We start from the raw sequence: 14092 nt of genomic DNA, 5'->3' as shown, positions 1-14092 counted from the left end.
CATTATACAGTATTTAGCTGTTATATGAACTATTCATATTTATTTTTTGAGCAAATGAAATAAATAAATGAAATGAAAATAAAGTAAACATAGGTTTGTGTTTCCTTCATGCATAAAAAAAATCAAATAAAGTACAAAGTGCTTCTTCACTTGGCGGGTTTGTTCTTCTATTTGTTGGACCTAAAATGTTATATTAGCCTAAAATTAAATATTTTACCAGTTTTGCACATTTCTATTTACATCAATCGACTCGATGATTAACCAGGGTCCAGTCAGCAGTCGCGGAGCATGACGTCACTTCCTGCTCCGCAAATTACATGTTTATGTACATCAGACGTGTGTTGACGCAGCTTCGGTYCTTCAAGTGTAATTACGGCGAAAGTACGCGGAAGTATGTCAGTAAATTTGTTTAAAAACTGTATTAACCTTTTAGAAAGTGATGTTAGTGTATTAACAGGACGTAACTGTTAGCGCGAGGATGTCAGAAAATGAGTTAATAACACCTTCCTGCTCGCTACTATTTATAGTCTGCCGTGAGTTACGTAAGCTCGTGTGTTGTGTTCATGTTTTATGAGTGCTGTATTAACCCACTTTTCTGCGTCTGTCTGCGGAGGTTATATAAGTTACTGTGTCTGTGTGAAGCAGCAGCACCTGAGGGAATAACATCCAGCTGTAAACTGAACAGAGCGCATCCTCTCTCTCTCTCTRCTCTCCTCTTTCCATCCCTCCCTCTCTCTGCAGTCCGCATACAGGAGCCAAGCTGCTGCAGCTGGGTGATATGACCGAGTGGGAGGAACTGCTTTCCCTAGCTTTGACTCAGAAGAGGGGGGTGGAAATAATAATGACGAGACCTCTTGAAGCTGCTGCGGCAGGGGCAGATTTGGCATCAAGTTTCCTGCATTGCACAATCTTTCCTGGATGCTTGGAGAGATAAGAAGAAGAAGACAAACAGAAGGAAGAAAGGAGGAGAGAAGAGGACAGGGAGGCGATAGGTGAAAGATAACGGATCAGAGAAGAAGGTTGAGTGGGAGAGGAAGTGTGGAGCAGGGAAGTGAAGACGGAGCGATTAACACTGCAGTATAATGAGGGTTAAAGTGGAAGAAGGAGCTGAGGAGCAGCCTTTCGCACACCAGTGGGTTTTCTGAAGGAGCAAGACTCGGCATTCACCGTGGAGGCGAGAAGGAGAAGGAGGAGGGGGGCTGAGGAGGAGGAAGCCAGAGGTTCTACACACAAGATGGCTGCTGTGTCCTCTGCCTCTGACTCTGGTAAGTGAGGTTTTTTTTCTCTCTCCTTGGCTCACGCTCTGCATCATCACCGTTCCTTAAATCACTTCGCCTGGGCTGAGCTGTCTGTGTCGGTTCTCTTTAGCTCTCCTCAGCCAGTGGGGAACTGTTGCACTTTTAGAGATCACACATCGAAAGTCTGATCAGCAGTCAGAAGCCAAGAGGAATCAATGAACTTTCCTCTTGTCCTCATCCTCCTGGGACGTCCAACACATCTCCTGCCAAACATTCAGCCCTGCTGCCTCCACTGTGACTTACCCAGGGCATTTCCTCTTCTGTCTACATGCAGTCCTCTGAAGAAGTAATTCAGTGTTTTTCCTCCTGACATTATTCAAGTGTAAGATTTGCTGTTTGGGGAAGAATAAAGAGTAACGATTAGAAAGAAGGCAATACAAGATATTAACAAGGAGTTCATGTAAAATACAGAAATCTGGGAAGTTAGAGCAGAACCAGAGAAGGGCTGAGAAAGAGTATGTCGTAACGAGGAAAAAAAAAACAAAAGTTTTCTTAAATGAGACATATCCTGCTTTTGAATCCTTTGTTTTCACATTCATATCATTCAGTGGGGTCTATAGGAAGTGGAACTGCGTTGCTTTGGTCTGAATTCCTCCTTATTGTAACTCCACAAGCCCCTCTTTCATCCCTGTTCTGAGGTGGGTCTCAGATCAACTCGTTTCGAGGCTGTCTCTTTAAATCTAAACGAGGTGCTTCACAGTCCGTACAGCTTCCAGACCGGTTCATTCTAGTTTGATAGAGGGGTCATGACTATATAGTGGTGCAGAAACTTTATTTACAAATGAATGTAAAGACGTCAACAAGAGAAGACTTGTCCATCCAGCCTCACATGTTAGAGTCAGAGTCTGACCCAGAGTGAGACGAGAAGGAAAATGATGAAATTGTAGTTGGTAAGTTCAGACCTTATGTAGCTGTTCCATTGAAAATAATTTGATATAATAGTTCAGAAAACATCATAGAGATTAGAGAAAACTGACTGGGTTGAAAAATATGACCCAAACAGAATATAAAGATGTCTTTGCAGAACCAGGAGAGACTAAATTCAACTTTTCTGCACTCCAGGTACACAACAAAATGTATTCAATGGCTAAAAAAAAAAGTGAAAAACACTAGGGATGATGTCCCAGTCCAGATTTTTTTGGCTCCCGATACAATCCGATTTTTTTTAATGATTAGTCTTTCTGATACCGATCAGATAGCTTTATTTCTTTATTTCTTTCCAAGTGACAAGGTTGGTAGTATTAAAGCGAGCCCTGCTGTTCTCACCACGAGAAACATCCAGTATGCAGATTTTGCAAGATGCAGTTTCAGCATCATTGTTTTCCATTGAAAAGTGTTCCCACACTGTGGACATGGTTGTGTAGTTGTGTGCGTCTTGACTTCTTAACAGCAGTTGTAAAGCATGATGATGCTGAAAACTGTCAAGAAAACTGGATCGGCCCGATCACATGACTAAATCTGATTCTACCCGATTTTCAAAAAATGGCCATATCTGCCACTGATACTGAGGATCTGATCGGGACATCCCTAGAAAACACAACAACAACACTTCGAGTCATAATAAATACAAGAAGTTTTGATTTGTTTTCTTTGAGGACCTTTACCACAGTTCACATATAAACAAGAAAGAGTCTTCTAAAGTGGGTTCAGTGTCCTGTGAGACTCCTGACCTCCTGAAGTCCTAGCGCTTCACATGTTCCTTTAAAAGATCAACTCTCACCTTCTAGAGAAGCTTTCATTTCGTCTTTCTGTGTTGCTACAGGGGAACATCGAGGTCGCCACCCCCCTGAGCGTCGACTGCTCATCCTCGGGGGACCACAGTCGGGCAAGACCTCCTCTGCCAACACCATCCTGGGGGATGAGTTCTTCGACGCCGGGACGGAGACCACGCACAGCAACGTAGGCCAGACAGAGATTTTCGGCCGACGAGTGACGGTGGTCGACACTCCGCCGTGGGCCATCCCCACCGACTCCGAGGACGATGAAGAGGGCGACACCGACAACAACGCTGGCGCGGAGTCAGGAAGCCCAGCGAGGCCTCCGCCAAGCCTGGACAGCGAGGGGCCATGCATGGGGGCCATCCTCTGCCCTCCCGGACCCCATGCCATCCTGCTGGTGGTGTCGGTCACCCGACCCTTCACCGACACGGAGAGGAGGGCTGCAGAGGAGCAGCTGGCAGCTTTGGGTGGGGGGACATGGAGGTACTGCATGGTCCTCTTTACTGGAGTGGACAAGCTGCCCAAAGGTGTGTTCATAGAGGAGCACATAGCAAACACCGGAGACTCCCTGCAGTGGCTGGTGGAGAGGTGCGGGAGCAGGTACGATGTGTGATCTCTTTGTATTATCTTTGTTTTCAGTCTTAATAAAACAGCCTTCACAGGTGGGGTCAAACACAGTCACTGAAACAATTCAGTAGACTGACAACCTAAAGTAAAGAAAGGCAATTTTTATAGATGAAAAATTGTTTTAGGTGTACATATGTTTCTGAAAAACTGAACAAAGCATTTCATAAATGCCAACGCCACTTTGTGGAATGCAATGCTACCTTTTGTGAAGTCTTTTGAGCCTTAGTTGATTTTATTTCTGTTATCACAGTCACAGCTGTGCAAACTCAAGGTAAAATGTTTGATAAAAGGGATCTTTTTATCAGTCTTTATGGCCCAGTCCAATTCTTCCTGCAGTTTCAGCCTCTTATCAACTCAGAAGCCAACACGTTCATATTTAGGCTGAATATTTGGCTGGAAAACAGTCAAATTTTGACAGAGAAAAATAAATGAACAAAAAATAGAACAGACATGTTCTGTGAAACAGATGCTTCTTGTACAAAATACTAAGAATATTGAAATATTGTTTCAGAAGTAAAATCAATGATTTCAATAGATCTGTGTTTTAAAAATTTGGCATCTCTCCAGAGTTAACAAAAAATATTCAAGGCCTTGTGATCGCAGGTATGGAAGTGCTGATGGTGGATGAGGAAACTAGTGGTGCACGATTCAGCCAATCGATCAGCCCTGATTTCCTTAATTCTGGGTGATCCACGATTGGCTGATACTTACACGAGAAGTTGATCTTATCCGTAAATGTCTGAAAGTCAGCCACTGTCCCCATTTGCTCTGCTGTGAGCACTACCTTATGTATAGTTTAAACCAGGGGTGTCAAACTCCAGTCCTCGAGGGCCGCTATCCTGCATGTTTTAGAGGTTTTCTTGCTCCAACACACCTGATTTTGATCGCTGGGTGATTAACAGGCTTCTGCCCAATTTCAAGAGTTAATTCAATCACTGAATCAGGTGTGTTGGAGCTGGAAAACCTCTAAAACATGCAGGATAGCGGCCCTCGAGGACTGGAGTTTGACACCCCTGGTTTAAACTGTTTGAATTGTTTCAGTGGTGTTCCATGTTTTTGATAAAATAAGATTGGAACATTGAAGGTGTAGTGTGACCTTATAACACCTGACAGGGTCAGATATTTAAAAATATTGGAATCGGCATGTCAGGCTTTTTAAACATCTTGATTGGCCATAAAACTGCAATTGGCGCACCCCCAGAGTAAACTTTATTTAGCAGCGTTATATGGTGTAGTTGGATGTTTTCCCATGCAGAAACTTGACCACACACCCTTCTTCCTTCCTCGACCCACAGGTTCGACCATGATGAGACTAAGTGCTTCTCGTGTTGGGTCCCAAAGGTGGCTGAGAGTAGATTTTCCACAGCACTTCTGTAGTGAGAACTATTCAATATAACTTACTTGAAGCGCTACAAGCACGTTGTGGTGTGATGAGGTTGTAGTTTAGGCAGGAGTTCTGCTTGAAATTATTGGCAACTAACAATGCTGGTGGACCCCACGATGTGGATACAGTGCTACAAATCTCCACCAGTGTCCCAGATACCTTTCCACCAGAACCGTAAACCATCATGACCTTGCTGCAGACATTTTATGCATTCTCAAAAGCCATTACGAAAGTATCATACTGCATACGTAACGGTTAAACTGCATTCACAATAAATGGCTGAAGACTTCGCCAAGACCCTGCAAAGACCATCCATAAACGGTCTGATTTATTACATTGTAGCCGGATCATGGTTCCAGATGAGGGGGACCTGCATTATTAAAAGTAGGTGGTGATTCAGGCCTCAAAAAACATGATTCACCATATTAATTATATTTCCTAGTCATAAAGCACAAGAAAAACTAGTCCTAATGACATCATCGTTTTGTTGTTTTGTTAAGCTACTTGAAATCTTACTGTTTCATACAAGTACAGCATGTTTTGTACACTTTTATCAGCGTGGCTCTTTTCTTGCAGGTATCACGCCTTTGATAACACTCGAAAAGACACAGAAGAAAACACTCAAGTACCCGAACTGATGGAGAAGGTGGAGGAAATGATCACGGACAACCAGGGTTCGTGAGGCTTTCTCATTATGGAACAGACGTGTCGTCATGTTTTGTTATTTTTCTGCTCCGTCACAAATAACCACACTGTGTTTACAGCACTTCTGTGGCTTCAACGATGACTGCATTATTAATTAGAGCACTATTTGCYTTACAGAGCCAACCTAAAAGGGTCAAGTGAATAATTTATCTCTGCCTTCACGCAGGCTGGTACTTTGAGGTGAATGAATTGATTTTGCTGGAGGAGGAGCAGGCCAGGAGAGCTCTGGAGGAAGAGAGGATGAGGATGGAGGAGCATGCCAGGCAGAGGGAGCAGATGATCGGAGGGCCGCCTAGAGGTGTGAGGCTGTTTCCACATGTGTTTGTGTGTATTAGAGTGTGTAAAAGAGTGAGTCATGCAGTAAAGGAGGGAGTCAAATGTGCATCTGCTGCAAAAGCTGTTTGCTGGAAACCAAAAAAATTGTACAAGAGAAGCTAGAGAATACGTGCGTGATTCGTTCTTTGGTTTTTACGTTTCAAAATAAAATGAGGGGAAAAAACTGTATTTTTAGGGTTTTAAGACTAAATAAGAAAAACGACAGTTACAAAAAAAAAGTGTTTTTATTTATTTTAATTTAAAGCTTAAAGCAAAGACAAGCTTGTTAGTGCACCATTTAGAATCTTCTGGTGGAACCAGAAATCATGGCCTGATCTCCTGGAGAACTACGTTTTCACTTCTCACCCTGGATATGTTTGTCTTACAGAGTCAACGCATCTCATTGACTTCTGATGATCTTACCATGAATATTAAAGCAAAAATTGCTTTAATATTCCAAGTTATGTAGAATAGGCTTCTAGTGCAGCCAATATCTTTAGGAATGTTTTTAAGCAGTCTGCTCATAAGACACAATAAACTCTTATTTTCTGGTATCAGTACATACTAAAACTATCACGTTTTATTTTGGATTTAAATAACTGAAGCATAAATCAAACATTGGATTTTTAATTAGTTTGATTTTATATTTTTACATTATAAAAAAACAAACACACAATTATTTGTTTTTTCTCATTTTATTTTGATAGGGAAAAACCAAAGCGCATGTATTTGAGTTAGTTACTTTTACCCTGTTCATCACCTCTCTCATGTTTGTGTTTGTCTCCTGGTTGTGCAGAGTTGAGGCTGCTGCTGCTGGGCTGGAAGGGTGTTGGGAAGAGCTCGGTAGGGAACGCCATCCTGGGCCGGCGGTTTTTCGAGTCGGGTCAAGAGACGGAGCTGTGCCTCAGGAGGCAGGCGCTCGTCTGCGGCCGTCGCGTCACCATTGTGGACACCCCGGGCTGGGACTGGTTCTCAGTAAGGCGGACCCCGAAGCGGATCCGACAGGAGACGCAACGAGGGGCCGCCCTGCTGCGGCCAGGACCCCACACCCTGCTGCTGGTCCTGCCCGTGGTCTCGTCGCTCACGGCCAGGAAGAGGAGAACGCTCCTGGCTCACATAGAGACTCTGTTTGGCGACAGCGCCTGCCTCCACACCATGGTACTGTTCAGCTGTGGTGACTGGCTGGGCCGCACCCCCATCGAAGAGCACATCCTGAGAGGGGGGCGGGAGCTGCAGAGACTGCTGGAGTACTGTGGGAACTATTACCACGTTCTGGACAGTAAGACCCCTGGGAAAGACCGGAGTGTGTCGCTTCTGCTGGATAAGATCGAAGAGATGATCAGAGAGAACGGCGACAGGGCCTTCCTCCCCATCCAGGACGAGTGGTGTAAGTCAGACACTCTATTTAGATTTTATCTTGTGTTGTTGCATACTTTTCAAATCAGATAGGAGAAAACTAACTTGTTTTTTTGTTTGTTTGTTTGTTTTTTTCAATTAAGTTGTGATTTGTGGGGAAAAAAAAGATTTCTTCTGTTTTAGTTTTTTGTTACAGTTGACATTTTGAACCATGAAACAAATGTAAATATCAGACAAAACACAAAAGACAGTTTTTAAACTATTTAGTTTATTGGTTATTTAACTGGTTATTACCACATGTCCTAGAAAGCTGAGAACAGTTTGACTAAGTCTCGAATCCTAACAGACTTGTAGAATCGATAAATCACTAAATTAGATTCAGGTCTCACTCACTGGTCATAGGTCAGGATTCAATAATAAGAAAGAGTAAAGGGCAAAAATGAGCTTTATTATATCTGGCCTAACACTAACAACATTTTAGAAAAAAACAAAACAATCATACCTACAGTCAAGCATGGCGGTGGTAGTGTGATGGTCTGGGGCTGATTCGCTGCTTTGGGATTTTCACAACATTTTTTTAACTGATAAAACCATAAAAACATCTGCTCTCTACCAGGAAATCCTGAAGGAGGATATCTGTCCATCAGTTCAGAGCCTTTACTGAAGCTGAGAGACTCATCACCAGTTATGACAAACACCTGATTGTAGTTTTTATTGCCAAGGATAACACAACCATTTTTTGAGTGTAGGGAACAATTTTTATTTTATTTATTAATTTTTTTAAATCACCCTTTTTAAAACTACATCTTATATTTACTCCGTTTATCTTTGTCTGATATAAAAATTTGTCCACTGATTTGTGTGATGAAAAAGCAAAAACAGAAGAAGACATATATATATATATACTGTATATACATATATAAATACATGTTCATATTGAACTTAATGCAAGTTGTGCATTTCAGAAATGTTGAGGCAGGCTGACGTTTGCCACTTATTCCTGAACAGTTTACAGCTGACGCTCTGAAATCCTTTCAGAGCTCAGGAAAAATATGCTTAGGCAATGTCTTGCTGAAATCAGCAAAATCTTCCTTTAAAAAGATGCTGTCAGTGTTTGTTGCTCCAGACCTTGCATTCATCATTCTTCATTAAAGAGATAGTTCCGCTCTTTTAAAGTAGAAGTTGTTGAAAAGTTTATCAACAAAAAATATCTTACCTGCTGCAGATAGTTTTTTGACTAGCCTCAGTTTTGAAGAATAATGTTATGTTTTGCATGTACATAAAAGCCTTAGTGATGACCTGACTGATGAGCTCATGGCCAGTCATAGCAACAAAAGTAGATTGCTGCCATCTAAAACAGCTCCAATCTCAAACATATTAGATCTGTTTATGTGAATGTTATTTTGTAAAGCTTTGTCTTTCTGTCAGTTTCACATTACATGGTTATTTACATAACATTTTATGATTACTGTTAATAGCAATTAGCAGTAGCAGCTATCGGTAGCACCTCTGGTGCAGCCTGGGGCACCTCTGGATCAACACTGTAATGTAAAACTGGTGTTGGGGGTCTTCAACAAGGAATTTGTGTGAACTGCTTTGAAAATGTTTAGACTGGAGTGTGTTGAGACAGAAATGACCCACTTTGGTCCAGGCCTCACCCTGACTAGATGTTAGCTCGTCAAGCTAGTCCAAAATAAACTCGGTTTCTCCAAACTGAAACCAGAGAAACACAAGAGAAACACTGAACTTCATTTCAACAGATCTGACCTGCCCCTTTAATGATGCCTGCGTGAAAAGGCAGGTTGTTTGAGGTTAGTCCTGGCTTTTAAACTGTGTATTGATTTAAATGAGGGTCCTCATCTTTAGCCTGAGGGTTACATCATTATCTCATGTCACTATAACAATGGATCATGTCTAGATGTTTGTTGTTTTGTCCAAATATCTCATGAACCACTGAACAGGTTTTAATAAAACTTTCAGAGTGATTATTGAATATACACATGCAACTGATTCACTTTTAGTGTCAAGCTAATTCTAAATCATCTTTTACCAGAGCTAATTTTACAGATATCGAGCTAAAATTAGCTGTTTTAGTATCTGGGAGTCACTCCCAACATATACTATGAGCACTAATGAGGTCTTTGTTACTTCACTGCATCACATCAGATACTAATTTATCTTTTGCAACAGGCACAGGTGGACAATAACGTGTTTGCCCATGTCTGTTTGTTCATATGTCTGTTACCCAAATATCCTATGAACCATGGAACATTCAGGAAGTAATAACTTTATCTACAACTTACAAATGTCTGGAACCACCCCAGTTCAAGTTTACCTGAGCTTATAAGATACAAAAATGACTAGAATTCAATTTAACAAAGCAAATTTTTAAATTTGGAGGAGTTTAAGTATCTGGGTGTCTTGTTCATGATTGATGGTAGGATGGAGGGGAAGATGGATCAACGGATTGGGGCCTCGTCCTCAGTAATAAGGGTGTTGCTTCAGTCAGTCGTAGTAAAGAAAGAGCTGAGTCAAAAGGCAAAGATTTCAATTTACTGCTCTCTCTACAGTCCAACCTGTAGTCACGAGGCGTGGCTCACGATCAAAAGAACAAGATACATCCAGCCGAAATGAGCTTCCTACTGGGTGATCGGGCTTAGTCTTAGAGATGGGTTGAGGAGCACCATCATCTGGGGGGGTGGGTGCTCAGTGCAGAGCCGCTGCTCCTCCGCATCAAAAATAATCAGTTGAGGTAGTTCATCTGGTTATGACTCCTCCCATTAGAGGTGTTCTGGGCACATCCCACTGGTAGGAAGACCTTGGACTTGCTGGAGGTATTATGTATCCTCTCTGGCCTCGGGACCCCAGCATGAGGAGAGGAGTGTTCCGATTTCTCACCTGGACTTGTTGCCTCTGCGACCCGACTACAGATAAGCAGTAGCAGATGGAGATGAGCAAAACTTTGGTGTGGTAGTGGTTGAAAGTCACTCACAACACATACTCTTAGCAGCAGGGCAGCTCGATTGTTTATAAGATTATTTTCAAGGTTTTCACTTTGACTTTTAAAGGGATCCCTGATTAGTTGTAACATTAGACTTTATTTGATAAACATATATTTTAACTGTAAAATAAAGACTGAAAAAATACTGTAGGCTAGTTTTTATAATTCTTAAACTAAAAGATTAAAAATATATCACACGGACGAGTCCATTTTATTTACTCGCAAAGCGTTCTACGTGGATAGGTCCTCGGTGCGAGGCTGCTAGTGAGCTATATCCACCCTGAAGGTTAATCTTGAACAATATCTGACGATCGACTCTTTTAAATGAAACCAGAGAGCGTTGACAGAGAGGAGAAGGTAGAAATGACTCAGCCTGMAACTGAAAATATGGATGGAGGACAACAGAGCTGCTTCATAGAAGAAGAACCTCAACTTAGCCTAATAGCTTTAGCATTAGCCCCGAAGCTATCACCATATATATGTATTAGCTCAGCGCTACACATTCTCCTCTCATCACTGAGGTCCTCCATCCACATGACAGAGAGGGAAACACAAAAATGACTCAGCCTGCAACTGAAAATATGGATGGAGGACCTCAGTTTAGCTTGTTTGTCACACTAGCACCGAGCTAATACATATAAGGCAATATAGCGTCGGCACTAGCGCAAAGGCTAACAGGCTAACAGGCTAAGCTGAGGTTCTTCTTCCATGAAGCAGCTCTGTTGTCCTCCATCCATATTTTCAGTTCCAGGCTGAGTCATTTCTACCTTCTCCTCTCTGTCAACGCTCTCTGGTTTCATTTAAAAGAGTCGATCTTCAGATATTGTCCAAGATTAACCTTCAGGGTGGATATAACTCGCTAACACCGAGGACCTATCTACGTCATCATTTACCCAGAATGCTTTACGTGCAAATAAAATGGCCCTGTCCATGTTAAAATATATTTTAAAAAAATTACAAAACTAAACAGCCTACAGTATTTTTTTAGTCTTTATTTTACAGTTAAAATAAATGTTTATCAAATAAAGTCTAATGTTACAACTAATCAGGGATCCCTTTAAGACAATCTTTGTGTAAAACTCTGACATTACCTTAATGAATTCTTCGGCTACTTAGATTATTTGAAATTGGCGTTGTACATCTGACAATACCTGCAAGACTCAAGTTTATGTTAGTCGGGGGTGGTTAACACTAAAATAATTGTGTTTCATTTCACAGTGAGCGAAGAGAGCTCCTACTCCTCTGACAACACCGAACCGGAGGACGACTGTCGGGGATGCCAGCTGCAGTGACACGAGGGCCTTCACGGAGAAGTTTTTATTCTGAGCCTTCAGTAGGCCCAAATATCACCTCATGTAACTTTAACCTCATCTATGTAACCTTCTGAAAAGTTTCAGGGAACAGTTAGGAGCAATAGTCTTAAAATAAGTAGCTCTTCGTTCAAAATAAAGACCATACCCACTGTTTACTCAACCATAACGGACAGTAGATAAAAACTCATATCCAGATAACACTGTAGACAAGCCCTTCAAACCAAAGAGGGGGAGTAATATTCTGCTACAAAAGACAAGATCTCACACTGTTCAAGAGACTGTGTCCATGTTCAGGCTGCACTGATATGCTCTGTTTTCCAAAACTGAATCCAAATGTAGGAACATGCTGCACCGAGTCACCTGACCTGACCCCCTGAAAGATAAGAACTATAGGATGATCTTCTGGTGCCACCTCTGCTCATTGTTGCTCATTTTGAATCACTAGCTGAAGCGAAAGCTAAAACTAATTTTAAAAACGATCGACAAAAAAAAAAAGTGGATAAAAATAACTTGCCCTGAAATCCTCAGAGCAAAAATGTGTACATAGCTTTTAGTTTGTGTAGGCCGCAAATATAAATGTAGCCCAGATATGAGACCTGCTGCTACTCATTCATCTTTCATCTTCAGGTTATTCAAATGTTCATCATTAAACATTGATTAGAGTCTGCTCAGGGTTGAACTGATCCCTTCCGGGGGAAAAAAAAATTCTGGCACCTTTACAAGAACTCTGATTGATGCCGTTTGCCGAACAGCATGACGGGATTCATAAATTAAATCAGATCGGAGTCTTTTTGTGACCGTTTATCTTTAGGTTGTGGGACGTTCCCAGAATGTGAAGTTCCTTTGGGTTCTTTTGTTCTAAAACTAAAGCGGTAAATATTTTCTAACACCACACCTCAAGCCTTTATCCTCTACGAAGAGCAAGAATTCAAAGAAGGCTGCATCGGAAGGGTGCAGCGTCAGATCCCCGCGGAGCAGCTCGGGTCGGCCATGCATCCAGCACAAATATCGACAAGGTAGATCCATTTAACGTGCCTCAGCATCAAAGCGTGAAAGTGGGACTAAAGCCCTGCAGCAGCAGGAGCTGTATCTTCAGCGCTACATCGAGCTTTCTCATGCTACAGAAACAAAATAACCTCATGAACCATTCAAGCTCACGTCGGGGCTTTTACTACCTGCTAACCCTTTTCTACATCTGCAAGCTCCTGACATCAGTGGCCATGTTTACAAAAATAAAAACAAACAAAAAAAAAGATTTAATATGTTATTGTATATCCAGCTGTCAGAGGCATGTTAGAACACCGCATGCAAATAAACCAGTGCCTAAAGAGTTGAAGGCAACCTCACTTTTTATTCCTCTGACTCTTTGAAAACAAAACATCTGTGAACTTCTAGTTACATCTAATAAAAAAAATAAATAAAAGGGAAAGAGCAGAAGGAAATTCACAGAATGGAACAGCTAAATAACTAGTGATGGATACCACTGCCAGGCCGCAAAGTTTCATTTTCTCTTTATGATGTATCAAAAAGACAAAAAAAAGACTCTTGCCACAGCTCCTTTTGTGTTTTCCTGACTCAGTGCTTTTTCTTGTGACGTAGGCTTCCGCAGCTCTCCGTGTGCCAAGCATGACTTCAGAATTTATTACCGAGATGTTTCATTTCGAGTCTTAGAGAGTCTCGCTCCAGTTGTGAATATGTTGTATACGCCATGTATAATTACACTGTACATATTATGTTCAACTGTAAGCTCTTAGCGTAGCGTTTTTGCACTGTGTATATTCTGCCACTGTACCGTAGCCAAAGTGACGTTACCGACAGTGTGGTAAATCTTGTTTGGTGATCTGTACTTTGGTCATTCAATAAAAGATGCAAAAATATTTGTTGGAGTAGTCTTGACTTTGTGTGCAGTAGCAAAATATGAGTGAATCAACGTTGAAATGTGGTTCAACGTTCATCAATGTTGAAATTATACAGAAAGTGGTCGGTGACTTGCATGCTGAAACAATGTTGGGTTTTCAGCCATAACTGATTCGTTATCAATGTTGATTCAACCTCTTTTCCTCCTCTCCCTTCTCTTCCTAGAGAGGAGAGGAGGAGGAGGGGTGCGACACACAGCATACAATGAGTCAACATTGATTCGATGTTAGCATTTCAATTATTAGAATTCCACAATGAAACGATTCAATAACATCTTTTCAGCATTGGTTAATAGTTAGAACTGGATGATTGTTTGATGGTTGATTCACCATCAATCATCAACCTTAACCAAAAATCAACTTTTTGATTATAATTCAACATTGAATTAACTTCAGAGGTGGAGCCAGGGGTGGCCACCCCAACCATCTCCTTGCCAGCATTTTGCCAAAGCACTTCTC

General features: G+C 41.6%; 1 protein-coding gene across 1 annotated transcript; it reads left to right on the top strand.

Moving 5' to 3' along the window:
- Positions 1–312: 312 nt before the first annotated feature.
- si:dkey-110g7.8 (GTPase IMAP family member 8) lies at positions 313–13594 on the top strand. The gene is made up of 7 exons (XM_014031612.1): positions 313–391; positions 742–1265; positions 3061–3616; positions 5604–5701; positions 5899–6030; positions 6844–7434; positions 11623–13594. Exons 2-7 carry the CDS (start codon positions 1235–1237, stop codon positions 11694–11696), a joined length of 1482 nt encoding a protein of 493 aa, XP_013887066.1. The 5' UTR covers positions 313–391; positions 742–1234; the 3' UTR covers positions 11697–13594.
- The last annotated feature ends 498 nt before the right edge of the window (positions 13595–14092 follow it).

Source organism: Austrofundulus limnaeus, unplaced genomic scaffold (assembly GCF_001266775.1).
Source record: "Austrofundulus limnaeus strain Quisiro unplaced genomic scaffold, Austrofundulus_limnaeus-1.0 Scaffold1282, whole genome shotgun sequence".
Classification (NCBI taxonomy): Eukaryota; Metazoa; Chordata; class Actinopteri; order Cyprinodontiformes; family Rivulidae; genus Austrofundulus; species Austrofundulus limnaeus.
The sequence above is the reverse complement of the archived record's forward strand: the minus strand, read 5'-3'. Positions and strand labels throughout refer to the sequence as shown.